Source organism: Copidosoma floridanum, unplaced genomic scaffold, assembly GCF_036245765.1.
Source record: "Copidosoma floridanum isolate Cflo_tuat_1 unplaced genomic scaffold, Cflo_Japanese_pri ptg000005l, whole genome shotgun sequence".
In the NCBI taxonomy this organism is placed as follows: domain Eukaryota; kingdom Metazoa; phylum Arthropoda; class Insecta; order Hymenoptera; family Encyrtidae; genus Copidosoma; species Copidosoma floridanum.
In genome coordinates this window covers 11,508,104-11,529,470 of record NW_028321882.1, presented here as the reverse complement: position 1 = coordinate 11,529,470, position 21,367 = coordinate 11,508,104, and the positions used below count along the sequence as shown (strand labels likewise).

At 32.0% G+C, this 21,367-nt stretch overlaps 1 protein-coding gene across 2 annotated transcripts in view; it reads left to right on the top strand.

Moving 5' to 3' along the window:
* The window catches only part of LOC106638560 (uncharacterized), a 304,750-nt gene that overhangs the window by 254,858 nt on the left and 28,525 nt on the right, over positions 1-21,367 (top strand). For both annotated transcript variants that reach the window (XM_089598140.1, XM_089598139.1), the window contains 2 exons: positions 16,222-16,518; positions 16,603-17,074. In XM_089598140.1, the coding sequence (XP_089454266.1) occupies positions 16,222-16,518; positions 16,603-17,074 (769 nt within the window). The remainder of the gene's footprint in view (positions 1-16,221; positions 16,519-16,602; positions 17,075-21,367) is intronic.

The following is a 21,367-nucleotide window of genomic DNA, read 5'->3' as shown; positions in this document are numbered from 1 at the left end:
ATTTTTGACCATTTCGGATTTTATTTGGATTTACGGGTGCAAATACCGATAACAAACCAATAGAAAAATCCTATGGTAAAATCAATGAATTTTTCATTGGTTTTTATTGGACCGCAACAATAGGGTAGACAACAGTATTGTTAGTAGCCAGGATATCCAGCTTTATAACCCTTAGCTCTATGCTTCATGTACTTCCGATGATCGACTATAGTATTTGCTACTGTGCATGGGAATATAATAACCAGATTTACTTTATTCTATTCCAGGTTACTTCAATTTTACTTTCATGCCACCTAATGGATCCTATTGAACTGAAGTAGAAAGTCACGAATTGTTACAAAACTTTGAGCTTATTTGTTGCTATCGTTAATAATTTCTTTAAGATAAAAACTATATCAATTCCATCAAGTAAGTATCAAGAATCAGTATGAAAAATTTCAGCAAGATCGGTTGAGTAATTTTCGTGGTTAGCGATTGCAACTATTTTAGCGACTTTGCTTTATATATTGGTAAGGTAGTAGCAGCGTGAGAGGAAGAGAGTGCGTACATGCGAAAGAGTGACGGAGTGATAAACAGTAGAGTTGCGTGCGCTATGAGAGAGAGAGAGAGGGAGCGGGAGCGAGTGTGGTAGAGAGTAGATTGAGGAGAGGGCTTGGGCCGCATGGTGAGTGACTACGTTTTTTCGTAACGCATTTCCCCTCACGTGGCTATTCACGGCCCAACAAGAGAAGTTTCACTTCAAAAGTTATGACAGTAAAAATAATTTAAGTAGTATTCCTGGATAGATTTTCCTAAAAACAGTTTGGATGCACAGGCTCAGAGAAAGTTCGTTTATTCGAAGAACACTGTTTGCACAAAGAAACATGCAATACTCTATGCATCTTAGCTGCAAATTAAACAATCTGATTCGACGAATCCTTTGGAAAGTTGTTTTGAAAGTTGTTACACAATGTTTTACCAGAGATTAGAAGGGAGATTGCCAGCGTCTATGGTAGAGAGTGTGTCGCTTTTCTTCCACTGTTTTGAGCGCCCCGTCGCGGCAAATCAGCTGAACTATACGCATGTTTCAGCAGCGGAGGAGAAGACCAAATTGTGCGTACGATAGGTACTTAGTAGAGGGGGAAGAAATATGGGCGTATACACGGGTATAGCTGCATATGTTTTGTATTCTAGCTGCCTCGGCTCTCGGCTCCCGGCTCTCGCAGCTCGCAGCTCTCGCATGCATGCGTATACCTATATCTATTCCTGATGTGATGTTCCCTCAAAAGTACTTGTGAAAATATTTAAAAAAATAATTCTACTTGTAGGTCAAACTTTAACACAATTATCAATATAAAGAAAAAATAAACTAATACTTAAACTTAAACCCTGGAGCTTCACGATAAACATGTGTCACTTTAAGTGCTTAGGAAAACAGTAATTAGGTAGTTGAGGTAGCCAAGTACTGCATCGTGTACTTTTGCTTTGAGCATTCTGGGACTCAAATCTCGCCCACAGCAGAATTTTTTTTTTTTTTTTCACGATTCCTTTTTTTTTTTTTTTTTTTTGATGGTAGTACAAAACTTTTTTTCGATAATAGTATTTAATTTTTATGTATATATTGCGTAACGACTACGCTCTGTGAATTCATTCCTTGTAAAGTTGGGTGATTTTGTTAGATATTTAAATTTTTTAATAAAAATATAATATCATTAGTGGGGAAAATGCTAATTACCATTTCATCCTTTTTTAGATGGCTATAAAACTATTATTGATGAAGTTAAAAATCATCCAAAAGTAATTTAATAGTACTAAGTTCTTTTACACTACTCTAACAAAATGGTTATGATCTCACTTTGATGAGGATCACACCTTTTACAACCTAATTATTAATTGTGTAAAACTTATCCAAAAAATTAATTAAACTATTAGAAACCAGGAAAATTTTTGAAAACACTTTTTATCAAATGATTTTACATTGCTATTACAAGTTAAACACGAGTTTATTGATAAAATGCTCAGTTAACTGGAGAGCAAAGTATGGCATCGCTTAACATAAAGGAAACCATGAAAACATTAGTAAAATGAAAGGCAAGGTATTAAATATTGAGGACTTAATCATTTTTTTTCTATTGAAGAACTAAATTTTGCCTTTTATATAGATATAACTTATGTTGTACAAGTTCTTAGACTTATTTTGATGATTCAGATCAAAAAGTTTTTTTTAAATCCATACGGCGTTTACCAAAAAAATTAAAATTAAAAAAAAACGTATTGCGGAAAAACTGGGTTTTTTGTCCATGAGCACTGCACTAAAAATGCTCTCTAATTTTTTCGCTTTGATCAAACTTGTCTGATTGTAAACCCTTAGCTGAGACATATTTTATGATTAAAACTTTACAGCAACATCACGTTTCTGACTAAAAGCATGATTTTAAAAAATTAAATAAATAAATACATAAAAATTAAAATAAAGTTTCATATAGGTAAATCCGGGTGTACGTATGCATCAATACTCATATCTCTACAATCTTTTGATAATATTTAGTAAACCTATTTGTTTCTAATCCCGTGCCTAAAGTCGCTTCAATTTTTATCGATATTTTTATTATTTTCAAATTAAGAATCATATGATATTATGGAAATATTTTAAATGACAAATATTAAATATTGTCCAACAAAAATTATAGTACTAAACCAAATTTTTAAAGTGACTATAATTATACCTGGATTGAATAAACATAAGTATAACTAATTTAACCTATAAACCCATTTTTTCCGCAACACGTTTTTTTACATACATTTTATGACATGTATACACCATGAGACATACTCAGACTACCCTTTTATTAGATTAAAAATTTTTCAAGCAACATATAGACGATTAATAAGTGGTCACAATTATGGCTCTGAAAAAATTTTAAGGTACTATAAATTTAATTTTTTTGGTAAACGCTGTATGGATTTGAAACAATTTTTTGATCTGAATCATCAAAATCAGTCTAAGAACTTGTACAACATAAGTTATATCTATATAAGAGGTAAAATTTAGTTCTAAAATAGGAAAAAAATGATTAAGTCCTCAATATTTAATACCTTGCCTTTCATTTTACTAATGTTTTCATGGTTTCCTTTATGTTAAGCGATGCCATACTTTGCTCTCCAGTTAACTGAGCGTTTTATCAATAAACTCGTGTTTTACTTGGAATAGCAATGAAAAATCATTTGATAAAAAGTGTTTTCAAAAATTTTCCTGGTTTGTAATAGTTTAATTAATTTTTTGAATAAGTTTTACACAATTAATAATTAGGTTGTAAAAGGTGTGATCCTCATCAAAGCGAGATCATAACCATTTTGTTAGAGTAGTGTAAAAGAACTTAGTACTATTAAATTACTTTTGGATGATATTTAACTTGATCAATAATAGTTTTATAGCCATCTAAAAAAGGATGAAATGGTAATTAGCATTGTCCCCACTAATGATATTATATTTTTATCAAAAAATTTAAATATCTAACAAAATCACCCAACTTTACAAGGAATGAATTTACAGAGCGTAGTCGTTACGCAATATATACATAAAAATTAAATACTATTATCGAAAAAAAGTTTTGTACTACCATCAAAAAAAAAAAAAAAAAAAGAAATCGTGAAAAAAAAAAAAAAATTATGCTGTGGGCGAGATTTGAGTCCCAAAATGCTCAAAGCAAAAGTACACGATGCGGTACTTGGCTACCTCGACTACCCAATTACTGTTTTCCTAAGCGCTTAAAGTGACACATGTTTATCGTGAAGCTCCAGGGTTTGAGTTTAAGTATTAGTTTATTTTTTCTTTATATTGATAATTGTGTTAAAGTTTGACCTACAAGTAGAATTATTTTTTTTAATATTTTCACAATTACTTATTCTTATTAAAAAAGTTACATGTGTTGAAGAATGACATTTGAATTACAAAAAAATCATTCTCTATTGAATAAACTTAAACATCAAAGTGAAGCGTGTGTATATTATTATGATACTTTTAATGTGCTAAATTTTTATAAATCTATAAAAACATTAATTATTCAAGTTGTAAAAATGATTATTTTATAGAGATCAAGTTTCAAGAAGTTACATTAAATATCGGGGCTTACGTTTTTATTACTCAATTTTTTTATTTTATACGAGGAAATCTCAGTATTTAGCTGTACAAGTATTTAATACACATTTAATGAGTAATATATGACCGGACATATAATAACTGTCCAACATTCAAAACCGCTTTTGAGGGAACATCACATCAGGAATAGATATAGGTATACGCATGCATGCGAGAGCTGCGAGCTGCGAGAGCCGGGAGCCGAGAGCCGAGGCAGCTAGAATACAAAACATATACAGCTATACCCGTGTATACGCCCATATTTCTTCCCCGTCTACTAAGTACCTATCGTACGCACAATTTGGTCTTCTCCTCTGCTGCTGAAACGTGCGTATAGTTCAGCTGATTTGCCGCGACGGGGCGCTCAAAACAGTGGAAAAAAAGCGACACGCTCTCTACCATAGACGCTGGCAATCTCCCTTTTAATCTCTGGTTTTACTTTTAAAAACGTTACTGGTCGTTTTCCAAATCGTATATTAGCTATATTCGAATAAAATGATAGAAAAAACCAGGTGTCGATCTTGGGACCCTCGGCAGAAGTGAAACTTCCGACTTAAATGTTGATAAGCTTGGTATAACAGAAATTGAAAAAATTATTTTATATCCAATTGCAACAGGTTTTCAAGAATCCGATACTGAAATAGCAAAAATTTTACTATCATTATTATGTATACGAGCACGTGCGTGCATAAAATACATATACTGATGTTACAAGTGATTTGCGTATTTTAAGTACTTTCATGTTTGCTACATCTATTAATATATGCACGAATTGTTGGTCATGTAATACAGAACGAAACAAAAATTTTTAAAATAGTGCTTCGAAAAAAGGTACTTTTGTTAGGTTACGTGGGACAAAAATTCCTTTTATTCAAATTTTTTTATTCGTGTCTTTGATATATCGTACAATCAATTCTTGTTTGAATCATTTTATCCGACACATTTTTTCAAATTTTGGCTACCATAAAAGTAAACTAATTCACTATATCTGATTGAGATGAAGGAAAGCAATTGACATACAGCTATTTTTTATTGTAACGTTGTAGTTTGTCATTTAATTCGTTTTCTATCATTATTTATACATTAATAGTAAAATTAACCTGTGCCTATAACTAATTACTACTAATCTTAAAATTAATAATAAGAATATAGGTTTTGGTCACGTGACAATTATTCTTATTATACATGATGGAGAATAGAAAGTAAATAAATTATATCTAGGAAATATGGGATGTAGCCTTGCCTTTGAGATATGACTTATTGTTTTTAAAATTATTGCAATTGTTTAAATGAATCAATGTAACATGTATTTTTGCTCCTCGATAAATATTTTCTAAACGTGAAATTATTTTTGGCCTATCTGGCTTTCCTTTCGAAACACGACTGTTTTTTTTAACTTTGAGAAGTTATGTTGTAACAAAAATTCTTCGAAGGTTTTGTCAACAATAGTACTAATGTTCTTAACATGCCATACTGAGTATAAAAATTTTTTTTACCTGTTCTTTTCAAGATACAGACAAAAAAATAAATAATGAAGGTTATGTTTGTGCATAGTTCAACCTCTTTATATTTGTGCACCTCAATCATGTAGTTTTAGAGAGCCCGTAAAAAGTGTTAATTTTAGCCAACTTTGCTTTCCTTTCAAGATACAGCGTTTTTTCTTGTTTTGAAAGGTAAAATTGTCGTATCATACATATGTAATACTTTACGCACGTTTTTTTATATACATGTACACGTATGAACATATACGTAATGACGGAGACGTGCAACACGTATATATGTATAGAAAATTCATACGTTCACTTTCCCTCTAGTATAGATGCAGTTGTTATTTTTCTCTTCTTTCTCATTTCTCTATACCCTTATCTCAGCTTCAGCAATTGTTTAGTTGTACCTTAGAAACATACATACTAACATACCTATAATTTATGTTAACATATATAGGTATAGTACCAGCATGAGGGGAAGGGAGCAAGCGGCTTATATGTAAGAGAAGGAGATAAGGAATTGTAGACAGTAGAGTAGCATGCGCTGCGAAAGACAGAGACGGAGCGGGAGGAAGTGTATGAGAGAGTAGATTGAGGAGAGGGCTCGAGCCGCAGGGTAGGTGGCTACGTCTTTTCGTAACGCATTTCCCCTTATGTTCATGGCCTAACCCAAAAAGTTTCATTTCCAAATTATTTAATATGTTTACTCATTAGTCACAAAAATATCACTCGAAGTAACACTAATCAAGTCTTTAGAAACTGTACATATGATTAAATATTATGTAAAGTTATGAATTTAATTGTTATGATGAACTCTAATATTGTATGTTATTAGTTTTTAGAAAATGGTTTTCAAAGTTTATATATATATATATGTATATATGTATATACACACACATATATTATATAATACTTGCCAGATCAACTATGTAAATTAAAATATCATTATCAACACCTTCTCTCACACAATAGTTCTCATCATATTAAATTATGGTATTACAGACAAGTCAAATAATGAAGTCCCATTTCCTATCACCTTGCTTCTGGATTTGTTTAAATTACTTTGAAAAATGTTCAAGAATAATACAATCAAAAAAATAACCACTTAGTCTCCAAATATCGTTTTTATTAACAAATTAGTCGTAAAAATGTTTAATGTTAAATTTGTGACTGACATGATAATCTACAATTTAAAACAAAGAAATATATTGCAAGTCAAAGAAAAATAAGAAAACTGGCATTTTAACTTTTTTTGTACGTAACTATCATTGTCACTGTGATAGTGTGCCCAAATTAGGGGTCGTACCCAAATTCTGTTGATAGTGTTGGGGAGGGTTTTGTTAAATCATATGGATGTTTACGCTTGAGGAGAGGGGGCCAGGCAATAAGTTTACGTGTGACAAAACACTGTGTTTTTATCCTGAAACATTAGCTTTTAAATAATTTTTACCTTATTGTTGACGTACACAAATTTGTTATTTTATTTAAAGTCACTTCTTTTGAAATCCCACTGCGATTTTTGTTGATTAAAGCATTTTTTGACAACATTGCTAAATATACTTTTACTTGGTGCTTCTAAGATCATAAAATTAAAATTTTGAAAGAACCGTTTCTTAAATGATACATATACGAACCAATGTAAATACAACACACTGAATAGACAGGAGGACGCTGACATACTGACTAAAGTTTATTCACTGTTGTAGCGAATTTTGAAAATAGAATATCAGGCACTAAATCACCTTCTGTAGCTTATATACAAAGTCCGCAAATGCGTATCACAATCAGAGACTTTTGTTCCATCATGGTAAATGTTCGTAATATAATCGACTCAAGTGAAATACTGCTCTAAATCTGTAAATTGTCAATTTTTTAGTAATTTCAATTTTAATCTTAGTTATCGTTGACAAAAACTTTTATTCAATTTTTTTTGAGTCGATTGAGTCATGTTTTGGGTCTAAAATCTGTATTTTGTTGTAAAACAGTATAAAACTCTTAGTTCGTGATAATAGTTGAGTGGATAAAAGTGCAAAAATGTTGGCAGTTTACGAACGTTTATATGCCGCATGTCAAAAACGTTACACAATGTAATGAAATCTGGAAGGAGTAAAAAGCTGCATATCAAAGTAATTTGAACAAAGCTGCAGAAGAAAAATTTCGTTATCTGAATGAAGAGGGAACTTGCAGATAAGCTGGTCTCTTCAATTGTTTCGCAAAGGTTAGTTAGCTGTTTTTCTTATGCAAAATGAAAATTTACAGGCATAAATTACTTTTATTCTCATATTGATACTTTAGTATACATATATTAAACATTCGGAAATTTCGTGTGTCTTTATTGTAATAGTTTTAGTAGCATGATTTATATTGATAAACGTTTGACGAGTTCTCAAAATTTCTGCGTTTAGAACATTATATTCAAGAAGTTAGCCTCCAGATGTATGTCGCAACATATATAAATGTATAATACGTTACAGACGTTTTAAGTGATGTACAGGAGCGCCCGACCTGTACTTTTAGAAGTAGCACAAATATTGTTTTCCCACGAACATACGATATTAGTTGTAGTAAATATTTTCTATTTCTTTCTCTCTTCTGTTGTGATGGAAAAGTATAAACCAATGTTAAAAACAAACGTTAAGATGATAAAAATATGCAAGTTTCTGTGGTAGCAAATGACCCTGGTGTAAAATGTTGTGGTATAGTACAGATTTCAGTTATTTTTTATTTATAAATTCAGTAAATTTTTTTAATGCAATCATAGTTATTTCTCAATCTGATGAGGAATGGAACGTATTGAGGGTGTGCCACTAAGGACTAGCGGGCAGTGCACGCAAAGAAAATTTGATGTGTGTGAACTTTTATATGTATTTATTTATTCTTAGAGTTTCTAAGCATACTACTTTACATAATTGAAGGAGAACTGTCTATTTAATGTCCGCGTATCAACAGTTTTTTTTTTACACACACACATCGTCGCCGAGAACTGCACGTGAGCGAACTTTTCTGGCAGAGATGTTTCCAGCTTGAACCTTACTAGAGAAGAGAGCAAACTCAGCCAGTAGCAGAGCGTAGACACACACGAGTATGCACAGGTCCCAAACAGAAGGATAACAGACACAGTCACACACTGATGCATATGCGCACAGAGCCCTAGAGTCGCTGAAATAATACATACATACTTTGCACATATGAAGTCCATCTATTTCTCTCACTCTCACAAAATACCTTTGACATACAGTTCTATACTTACAATGACGCTGCCATTAGTGGGCGAATAAGACTACTACATTCTCAGACACAATCTTATATAATTTTTAAAAGAACTTTATTAGTCAATATATGAATAGTAAATTAAATGAAAGTTGGAAAAATTATTCGGTGTTCCCAAAAAAATGCAATTTTTAAAACTTTTTGAATGAAAATTTTAATGTTTTAAATAAATATTGTTAATTTTTAGTACAATGATAAAATAAAGTAATTTTATAAGCTCCTTCAATAGTATGTATTATATTTTTCTTCATAATTTTTTCATAATTATACAGATGTCACAAAAAAACAGATTGAAGAAGTAGTTAATGTTTCATTATAAGAGACTTGTATTCAACAAGCTCGGGAATGTTATGAACCATGACAAGACTTAATAAAAAAAGATAAAGACGTTCTTAAGAGTGAATTGAACTGTCTGTTATCAAAAAAAAAATTGAAGCAAAAACAGTCAAGAGGGGATTATCAAAGAATCCACAGCAATAAACTACTATTAAAAAATATCCGAAACTACAAAAAGTTTAATAATAAAAGATAAATTAGGTCATGCTCCAAAAGAAACTGAACAAAAAGGTACCTTAGAAGCTATTCGTAAAATAACCCTTCAATTGTGAGCTGCTGTTGATAGTACAATCATGCCACACGTTAGATGATTCATGCGCCAAGCTAGAATCAGTGGGATTCGATGTATTCAGAATGACAGTGTACTGTAGACTTCTACCCTAAAATTCCGTTACGATAGAAGGAAAACGACGTGTCTCTACAATACCTGTGCAATTCTGTAGAGTCCAAAGCGGTCGTCACACCCTCGCCTTTGGCTCGTGCCGTAAACTTCTCGGTTCGTAAATCGAAGCTTTTGCAAACTCGTACGTGATATACTATTTTAATGTATTTTGTTATTATATTATTTTATGTATATATACTAGAACAAAACTTCTTTAAAAAAGTGTTATAGTGTACACCACACGGACATTAATTTAAAAACTGCCAAATTTAAATTCTTGAGATGTTTTGTGGCAAATAAAAGTGACACCCACAAAATAAACATTTATAAAAATACTCACAAAATGTTTGTGAGATAATTATTAGCATCTAAATTTTGCGGTATTTCAATTGACGTACGGCTAGTGTACGTTGAAAGAAGAGTTGAAAAGAAATTAATTTGTACAATAACTTGAATAATTAAACATTTTTAATTTTCGACTTTTTTCTGTAAATAATTTTTTATATTTTTCTCACTTTTAAAAGGTGTGGGTTATCTCACAAGTGAATGAAGCAAAAGTGCCATTGGGGATAACTGCTGCAAGAGCTCAAGCATCTATACTAATGCACGTAGAATACAAGCTACGATGACCTGATCATGATTTTACAGTTGGCAGTCGACACAAACTAACGCCATCAGTATACGCTGGAATTGCTGTCGAAGAAAGCTACATGGGTAGAAAGAAAGCTGCGCAATACTTCGAACCCACGTACATAGCCATACGAAGTGGAAAACATAGCAGTTCGACAGCGGCTACCCATGCGAACGATTTGGAAAGCTTATTGAGCTAGATGATTTTAAACCATTCGTAAAACTTAATGATGAAAAACTCAAACCAGTATTAATGGTATCAGTTGATAGAGGTCCAAGTGAGGATTAACGATATAAGAAATTTATAGCTAATGCGGTTGCCTTTTTTAAAAAACACGATTTGGATGCAATTTTTATATTTACAAATGCTCCAGGTAGATCAGCTTTCAATCGTGTAAAGAGACGTGGCACCGTTAAGCAGATCACTTTTTGCTCTTATTCTGTCGCATGATACGTATGGTAGTCACCTAAATGGAAACGGTAACACCATAGACTTGAACTTGGAAAAAAAAGTTTTCAATGTGCTGGACGAACTTTTTCCGAGATCTGGTCTGAACTGAAAGTTGACAGGCATAACGTAGTAGCAGAATTTATATCAATTGAAGAAAAAGTTCCTTCAGCTGAGTTAGTAAAAGATCTTTGGTACTCAAACTACGTGCGTACAAGCTTATATTAATTGCATTTGAAATTTGGAAAATTTACAACACTAATTATAAGAAACGATACAATTTTGGAAGTTATACTTCTATAAGCGCGGTATACGTGGGGGAAAATCAACAATTTCAGATTTTGACCTTGAGAACAAGTGTGACGGAAGTGGATCTTGCTTGATTCTCCCCCTTCGCCCCACCCTTTATGACGTACTTCCGGTTTCCTCTACACCACACGATGCCACATAATTTGAAACTATGAATTTTATTTCTTTTTCTTTTAACCAATTCTAAAAAAAGAAAAAAAAAGTTTCCAAAGAGATTTGAACCTTCGACCACTTACTTTCTGACCACGGCCCTTATTTACTCTGCTATGAGCTGACCCAACATAGGACACCCAACTATTTTATCTTATCTTACAGTTTGTAACTTACTTTTCATAGAAATTTTTTATTTAATGTTCATTCATTTATTTGATTTAGTTATAAATAAAATTAATAAATAATTCACCTAATACTATCATTTTTTTTTTTTAATGTTTGTTAAAGAAATTAGGCAATTAGCACATTTTAGCAAAGCACCCTTCCAATTCATTCATAAATATTTATTCCTACGTATTCAATTTGTTACTTTTATAATTATTAGATAATTTTCATACCATTCTTTCATATTTTTTCAAATTTTTTTGTACTGTATCATTCCAGTAACTAATTTTTATTGTATTTTATTCTTTTAAAGTTTTTTCATTCGTGATTAAAGTGATTTTTTGACTTAAGGACGTTCTTCATATAGTTCATGAAGAAAAGTTCAGAGAAATGACAGGAACGCTAATGTTTACAGTAAAGCTATCGATTCTTTTTAGTATGTGGATGTACTCATATACACGCTTTCACGCACACCTTATCCCCTCTTTCTAAATTTATTAAAAATTTAATTTGTGGGTCTATTTGAAAATTCGATAGATTCTTTTAAAAATAATCTTTTGTATCCAAAAAATTAGGAGATACCTACAAATTAAATAAACACTTGATGTTATTTGTTCATACAGTTTAATGTCAAATATCCATTTTTTTAAATGTATCATGTATAAAATAATAGTACAGTCAAACGAGCTGCAATGTTCGTGGGTATTTTTTATGCTACTTCAGGACATATTAAGGGACATTCACTGGCATGTAATACTACCCTATGAAAGAAAACTATACTACAGGATGATTTTTCTTAACTTTCTATGTACAATTATATTTTGGGTATTAAATATGGACGAGAAATAAGTGTGGGATCGTACGTCATAGATATAATCGTAACGTTACAGATATAATCAGCGTAGGCAGTAGAATGTTGTTATAAAATCACCGGAAGATTCGATGAAAGTGTACAGTCTTGGACTGGCCAGCCTATATGTGATTTTTATTGTATTATGTCGTAATTTACTGTTTATTATCGTTAACTCATTACATATTACTTAAAATCACCTCCAATCTACATAGTTATACTCATTCCCACGATAATTGCACCACCTTCGTACACAATATTGTTTCATAGAAGGTATTTTCATACTCAAAATTATATTGTTTGCCATTTATTATTTTAATAGAAGTATAACTTTAGACTTGGGTACCCAATCACCCACTGTCCACTGGTTTTACTTCTAATTGTTATTTATTTATTTATTTATTTATTTTAATAAATGCAGATTATTAAATGTAACGATTTGACCTGTTGCTCTTTACATCGAAGCAATTTAAAACAAATAACCCATTGAAGATTTTTTTCTGCGCTATTTCCTCTTAGTCAACAGCCTTACAAAATTCCTTGTCCAGTGGATCACCGATCTGAGAAGTTTCTATCATATTTATTTCGACATGCTGTACCACTGTGCCCTAAGTATCCTTAACACCAAGAGATCCGTACGACTTTTACTGTCCAAACAAAAAGAAGTAAATAAAATAATATGTTCCATTTGTGGAATTTATTTTGCTCCAAAGGATTCAGTTAATCATCACAGGTACAAAGTGGTGCATTTAATTTAAGATTTTAACTGAAAGTGGACTTTGTTATAATAAAAAAATAAAATATTTATAAATCTTAAAAAAATCGTTCATTGGCAAAAAAATAAAAATAATGTATCACGAGTGCGTCCTTTACAGATTCGTTCTAAATGACCTGGAGAATTTTCGTGTGTATTATCTAAAGACAATTTAGACTAGATCGGTGTAGAGTTAGTGGACCTAGATCCTACAAAGATTACCGAGGAACCAACAGCAGCTCTTATACCCATTATCAGGGATGTAAAAGCTTTCATTTGTTGTAAAAAAATTTTTAGCCTATTATATTTGACCGCTTTTATTTTCGTTCTTAGGTAACCATACATTTTAACATGTAACAATAAGAATAACGATTTTATCACAATAAATAACTTACATCTACAATATATTATTTTTAGCCTAATCATTGTTAAATAGCTTATTAATTTACAAAAATCAGTTACGCTTTAAATTTTATTACGTTGCTAAAATGTTTCTGTGATCTAAAAATTTCCGTTTGTCCCATAGTACCAATAATTTTGTTTGTAGTTCACACTGTGACTTTCATTGTTCACATTAAGACGCAAAATTACAGTTTATTATGGCATAAAAGTTAAACTCTTTAGTGACCCTCTATTTAAACCTCTACGACTATCCGTTTTATTGCTGTAATGAAGTTCAATACGAAGTTATTTGATACCACCTGTAAATATGCCTAACGCCAATAGGTACGGAAGACTCTTCAGCGGTAGCCCAACCATTAACACCAAGTCGTAAAGCTCAATTTTTGTGGGCCTTTCTTCATATCCGAAATAACGATAGAATTTTTTAATATCCTTTTGAACATCTTGGCTATCGATATTCCTGGATTTTTTTTTAACTCTTCAATTTAGGGAAGCTCATTGATTAATGAACAATTGTGGTAAGTATATTTATATGAGACGGTCCAAAGAATCTCATTTGTCACATTTTTGGCTCATTTTATGTTATAAAACTTGCATGCGTAAACTACATAACATAATTATTTATGAAGACCCTGTATTTATTAATACATTTTACAAACGATGTTCACGCATCACACTATACGGAGCCTGGTCTACAATGCTTATTATACATCGATGCATGAATGTCTTTCCCATGAGGTCCCATCTTTCTGTCATTGAGTTTAAATTCTTTTAATGTTGTTTCTTAGACGTAAATACTACAAGAAGTGTTTGTCTGGAAATGATAAAGATCTTTATTATTTTATTTCACATACTAAAAATTACTGAAACTTAATCTGGTTGTCAATCCTACTTGTAACTTACGAAGACATAACATTCAATGTTATTATTCACGGTTTATCCCATTTAATTACTTAAAAAAACAATTCACACTTTAATTCATTGTGTTCAGTATAGCATAATCATTCAAACAGTTTTATACGTATTTGCCACGTATACTAGGTTCTAATTTTCTTAATGTAAACGGTTAATTAAGAGATTCAGCTTACCGATCTAATGACGTATTTAGTTTAAACAAACCAAGGACATGTTCTTAAATGCTCTTACCTATGTCTCTTATGTATGAAGCACTTCTGTGAAAATAAAGAGGTTATAAAACGACGACGACGACGATGATGATGTTACTGTGGTAAGCTCACCAGTAGTTGAATATTGAGTTTGTACAGTACTACGTGACAATTTTTTGTGAAATGTAATAGTAAAGGTATTTTTTAGATAAACAATTATGTTATTTAATTTGTGCATGCAAGTCTGAGAGGTACATAAGCAAAGGTCGTAAAAAGTTCTCTTTCATCTCAGGTTTAAAGGGATAGGTTCAAAAAATATGCTAGATGACTCAGGCTAGTAGTCATGCAGACACTAACGAGTGGTCTATCCCCCATTATTTGGCAGTGGTGAGCACATATGCAGGTGATGCACAATAAATAATAGTTTAGTCATTCCATCAATGAAATGATAAGTCATCATACCTGATCCAACCAAGAACCATTTAAAACTATCATCGTATTCATAAACTGTCTGTAAACCACAATGATTTTTAAACTAATGGCTAATAGGGATCCTATTGTTGATCTAAGTACAGAAAAATTTGCGCTATCGTATTAAGTAAAATGTGTTAAAATATTCTTTGGCCCTAGTAGTGAAGAAAAATTAAAAAAGTTACAAAATTGTATAACTTTTAAGTGTGTCTACCCTCCTTTTTTCCAAAAGTAGATTAAGTAATTTACGCAAATAACATTGAAAGTAAATAACATTAACTCACAAAATATCACTTTGCATAAATTAATTTTCTTCTTATCGATCAACACATATTTTACTTAATTTATAACAATTAATTAATTTGGAATATTCACATTTTAGAAAAACAGTAGACAAACATTCCTGAATTAATTCTATTAGAATGCATTTAAATGAGATAATTATTAAGTGTTATAAATTTATTTTGTAAGATAAATTTAAGTCGAAATTCTTTAGTGATTTTTACTAAAATAAATTTATTGGTTTAATAAGTGAATTTGCTTTTTCGAACCTAAACGTTTTTGCACCCTACCTTAGTCTGGCGACACTATCAAGCTTTTAGTTATAATGTTTATGGATTCCTGCAAGCTAATGATTACTGTTTCACTATTGCGTGGTTCTAAAATTTTGAATTAAATCTTTTATTAGTTTATTTACTTAATTTTAAAATCATTGCTTTGGTTATGGACTACTATACCTGACAAACTGTCTGAAGTATTGATTGTATCGGTTAACATGAATTGATTTAGTTAGCCATGAAATATTCATCATGTAATCTTTGTATTTTACCTCGAACATCTAGAATAACTATAAAATTTCTGTAACCTACCCTCCTCTTCCGTTCTTTCCCTAATAAAAAGTTGGGTTGACGGTATTTCCAACCTTACTGTGAACATCACCCCGTCCCCTCAATTAGTTTTTTTGCTCACTCAAATTCGATGAACTATTCCCTTAAGGTGGATGTCTAGTAGTACTAAGAGCTTTGTTAAGTAGACTAATAGTGCTTGTATTCGCTTAGGGTGAACAGTTCACCCATCACAGGTGAGCGGAAGTACTAACCACTTGGGAGTACTGTTTACAGTAATGTTAAGAAGATGGTACATCCAACTTTTTCTTAGCGTTGATGTAGTGATGAATGGAATTTCGTCGATGTAATGCCCCATCTTTGGCTCACACAAAAACCTATAGATAACTTAAGTTCAATTGAATATGATCGAAATTTTCTACCTCATTGTATACACAAAAGATATCAGTATTTTTTAACTTTCTGTTATAATGTAACACTAATTCTTTAATTGTAGCAAACTGAAGAAACTTTCCAGCTGGATTCCATACCATCAAGAGATCCGCAAGAGAATTGTTACCAGTGGCTTGGTACAAGTGTCATGAATAAATCATCTGAATTATTTGAATATAATCCATCATCTTTCAACTCTAAAGCTATAATGCCTTATTTTTCCATCGACAATCAAAATCCAAATAATTCTTGTCATACCACAGCATCATTGGATCAGATGGCTTTCAATTCTTCAAGATGTTTGATTGATCAGTCTAATTATCAGACATACATAAATACAGAGGATGAGCTAAATATGATAGTAGGCTTCGTTTTGTATTTCATTAAAAGACCATACTTGTTTTTTTTACATTAGAAGTTATTACAAATTTCTGAAATTTTTTAGAATCAACAAGTTGACTTGGAGGAAAGTGACCTGATTCCGGATTTACAGCTTAAAACTTTGTGCTATTCCTATTCACCAGAAATCGCAGAAGTACCTGTGACAGCATCGAGCCTATATCACTCATCTACTTGTTTACAAGATATTCAAATTTTTTCTTTAACAAAAAACAGAGAAACACATATAGATTCTAGATCTTCAACCTGCTACGTGCAAACAAAGACGTTCACTAATGCTCCAATCTGCAACAGTGCTGTCAACAATAATGAGTTCAAATTTTACCAGGAGCAACAGAAACAGCTACAAACCTCATCTTATATTGCATCTCCGTTCTGCATAGTAGACCATAAACAGGCTGAAGTAACCCAGTCTGAGGTAATTTATTATCCGCATCAACGACAGGACTCACCTGCTGTTAAATTTCCTAACGAAACACAAGTTAACGAGCAGTCTAGAGGTTGGACAACATCACACGGTATGAATGATTTTGTTGAATTAATGCTAAAGTGAGAAATGCTTTGTTTAAAAAAGTATTAACACAAATCATTAAAATATTCATGTGACATTCGCTCAGCGTCGTGTCTGCTCCTTCAATCCAAACTTGAGTCATATAATGTTTTTCAAATGAGAGGGGGGACATAAGCTTCTACATGATACTATATGCTGTGGTATATACTAGGATCAAAGGTCACTTAAACTTAATGAAAGATGTAAAAATAATACAATCAAACTGATGAACTGGTTCAGAAAGAAAAATAATTTCTATAATATATAGAATGAAGGTCACAATAATTTAATCATGTAGGCTTCTTACTTAGAATCCAAGAAACTTATAATATTAAGAATTTATCTTTATATAAAAAAATGAAACGAATAATAAAAATTGATAGAAAAAAAGTTTTTATGTACATGCATGGATAGTATGGCCAGAGAATGTGGAATATATCTTCTTTTGTATGGTTTTGTATAGAAGGTAAAGTCCTCCACCAGCCTTGATACCAATTTTGTGTTTTCTAGAGTAGTAACTACCCCAATCACATGCATTACGTGGTGCTGCTGACCACAGGTAGATAAATACCATACGGTAACAAGTTATATAAGCATATTGCTATTCGAAACGAAGCTGTCAAGAAGTCGCTTAAAAATAAAAATTGTTATGTAATCGTTATTACTGCCAAAGAACTGCTAACTTTGCATGCTAAAGTCCAATAACCAATTTTTTTTAATCTACATATTTTTCTGAAACTGTCAGAAGTATGCGTGTGTGCAAATGGGTAAATGAATGGAAAGCAGTCACACTTCTATCTTATACTAAACAAGTATCGAAAATAAAACCAAACGCTTAATACAAATTTTATACTTCTCTATAATTGGTGCTACATTGAAGCAGTAACAATAAGATAAAGAAAGTTGAAAAAAAATAAATAAAACTTATGTATAAATATATGTATAAGAAAATGAAAAAAAAAACACAGGCTCCTGGGGTCTAATTTTGATCTTCAGTAAATCGTGATTGCGTTTGAGGTTTGCTCTCACATTACCTACAGTACACATTTAAATAAGAAGCCCCCTTCTCCTCACAAATAAATCAACGGTCATTTCCAAGATCGATCATGGATATTAAAGTGCAAAATCAAACCCCGGGTAAAGAAAAATCTACATCTCTACTCTTTTGTTGGGTCCTCAATGTCGTCTCAAATATAAGAAAACATATACAAATTTTTATTCACATGAAAATATTTTATCAATCTTAACTAAAATACTTACTATCATGCACTCTTGCACTCTTATTGCACTATCATGCACTTTTATTGTTGCAATCTTTTAACTCAATCGTACTTAAAGTTTTTTATGTTGCTCTCTCATGCCTTCCTAACAACAGCAAATTTTTAGTAAGCTTTAATTTCTGTATACAGGCACATTTATGACTACATCGACATCAGTAACTGGCATGTACAGTAACGTATCTTGAACTCTAATCCATCAAAAAGCAGTTGTTATAAGAATTTTTTTTTTAAATAAGGCCCGCTACAAGATTGTTCGATTTTAGCTTTGGAACAAGTTTTTAGTAGTGCTGCAGGCTGACACAGAGAATGGTTTTGTGTTAATAAACAACTGCATAGCCACAGGCTGTTTGTCGGTAAGTAGTGCAGCAGTATGGCGCGCTAATGTTGTTGTCATTGATACTTACCTCTTTCATAGTATATGATACTTTGTCTGTAAAAACCTTAATTATATTATCAAACAAAACACATAATCGTTTAACTAACATTTTAATGTTACTTTACGTTGAATAACTGACAATTACTATAAGTCAATATACTACAAAAATGTTAACCTTTGAAAATTATGCAATCATAGTGACGAAAGATTTCCATAATTGATAAATTATAGTAGAAATTGACATAACTTTAGTAAGCTGTATGCTTATAATCAAGGGCGCAAATAACGGAAACTTGGAGAAGTATTAAGCTTTACTAGTGCTTTGTCAAAAATTTAATGTAAGTTTAATTAGAGCCCCAAAAAAATGGAATAATAATTAACTCAATACTACAGAACTATCATATGACAAGTACTTAGCAGGCTTCTAGTTAGTAAAATATGGGTGGGCACATCTCAAGCACTTCATTGTCACAAATTAGGTACTTGGCTGGCACTCGACAGACGTTGGATTGTTACGTTACGGGTACTTGGCGGGACTTGACTGGCACTTGGTGGATACTTGACGGACATTTGGTAGTTACTTTTTGGGCGATTAGCGGGTACTTATAGAGCACGTATTAGGTACCCGCAATGTACCTGCCAAGTGCTCATCTAATCTTTCTACATGTCTGTAAACTGCTCGCCAAGTACCACCAAATGTCCATAAAGTAACGCTAAGTGCCCGTAAAGTCACTGTAAAGTGCTTGTCAAGTACCTTCCAACTGCCCACTAAGTACTCATCAAAAACCTGCCAAGTGGCCATTAAGCTCCTCAAGTGCTTATAGGATCCCGCAAAGTACTAATCAAGTGCGCGTCCAGTCCCGACATGTGCCTGTCAACGGCTCGCCAAGTACGCACATTAAGTACCGATAAGTGCCCGTAAGGTCCCCGCTCAGTACACCCCAAGTGTCCACCAAGTATTTATCAAAAACCCGCCAAAAGCCCGTCAAGCCCCTCAAGTTTCCGTGAGATCCCGCAATGTACCTGCCAATTGCTTGTCAAGTCCCACTAAGTGCCTGATAAGTATCCCGTAAGTGCCTGCCAAGTACCTGCCAAATGCCTGTCAAGTATCCACCAAGTGTGAGTCAAGTCCCGCCAAGTTCGCGTGAGGTAACAGCCAAATGACCGTCGAGTTCCAGCCCAGTACCTGACTCATAAACTATCTGCGATGTACCTGCCAATTTACTATTAATAAGAAGTCTATTAAGTATTTATCATGTTATGGTTCTATGGTAATGTGTTGCTGTTTTATTGGAGCCCAAATTAAACTCAAGTGAAATTTTGGTAAAGTACTAGTAAAGCTTAATACTACTCCAAGTTTCCGTTACCTGCACCCCTAATTATTAGCATAGAATTTACTAAAATTGTGACAAGTTTTACTATAATTAGTTTTTGTAATAAGTAATTGTTAGTTGTTCAACGCAAAGTGAGTATTTAAATGTTAGTTGAACGGTTATGTGTTTTGTTTGATGATATAATTAAGATTTTTACACGGACAAAGTATCTTATACCATCAAAGTGGTATAATCTTTTTTTTTTGTTTTTTATCTTTTTTACTTTATTAATCAGAAATAAGCCTACTTCATCAAGATCAAATGTTTGAATGTTGAATATTTTTCGCCCTCCATGTTATAATTATATGTTGTATTTTCTTGATCTTTTGAAGCAAATAACAAAACTCTTGGTTTTTTTTTTAGTGACGTTTTGTTGACTGGAGTGTCGACCTCTTCAGGCTTTATTAACAATAATAATAAATTTTACAATGACTAATAAATATGGATACACATTGTATGTATCCAATAACAAATGGAATACCTTATTGAAAACCGTGAAGGAAACTTTAACGTGTCGAGCAAATAACTCACACGCGAGTCAAAATGGCAAAGGCGCCAACATTATAATGACAATCGCTTTTATAGCCAGGCACATATATACGCACATACAAATTTCGCTATTCAAAGACCAAAATTTGTAGTTTACATGTCTTACTTATAAACGAACTAGTTCTAGAAATATACATTTATTTCTAGAACCGTACATATTTGAAAAAACTTCGATAAGTGCGACTTAACTTATGTACATCTTCTTGTTTATTTATATTGTGACTATTGGAGGTAATGTAAAGCATTTCAGAGATCAAACGTTTGTTGTAATTTGGTTCTTTGTCCAATATTTTGATATTATCCCAATCAAAATTATGATCATTAGAGATTTGGTGTAAAGTTACTACCGATTCCGATTTATAGTTGTTTTGATGTTCTCGTTTTCTATCTTTTAGCGCTCTCTTCGTTTCACCTGTATATTTTGCTAGACGGTCACTATATAAGATTTTATATACAACATTTGTATTATCCAAAGTCTCAGTGATATTTTTTCCCAACTGTATAATATTGTTTAATTTTTTGTTTATTCTGGGAATTACTTGCATATTGAATTTTTTTAAATATCGTTTTATTTTTTCAAAGTTTTGTGGGAAGTAAGGCAAACTTATAATAGTGGTATTTTAATGCAAACGTTCTGTAGCTTTTATTGTAGCATTATTAATTTCACAAAGTCTAATCTTAAT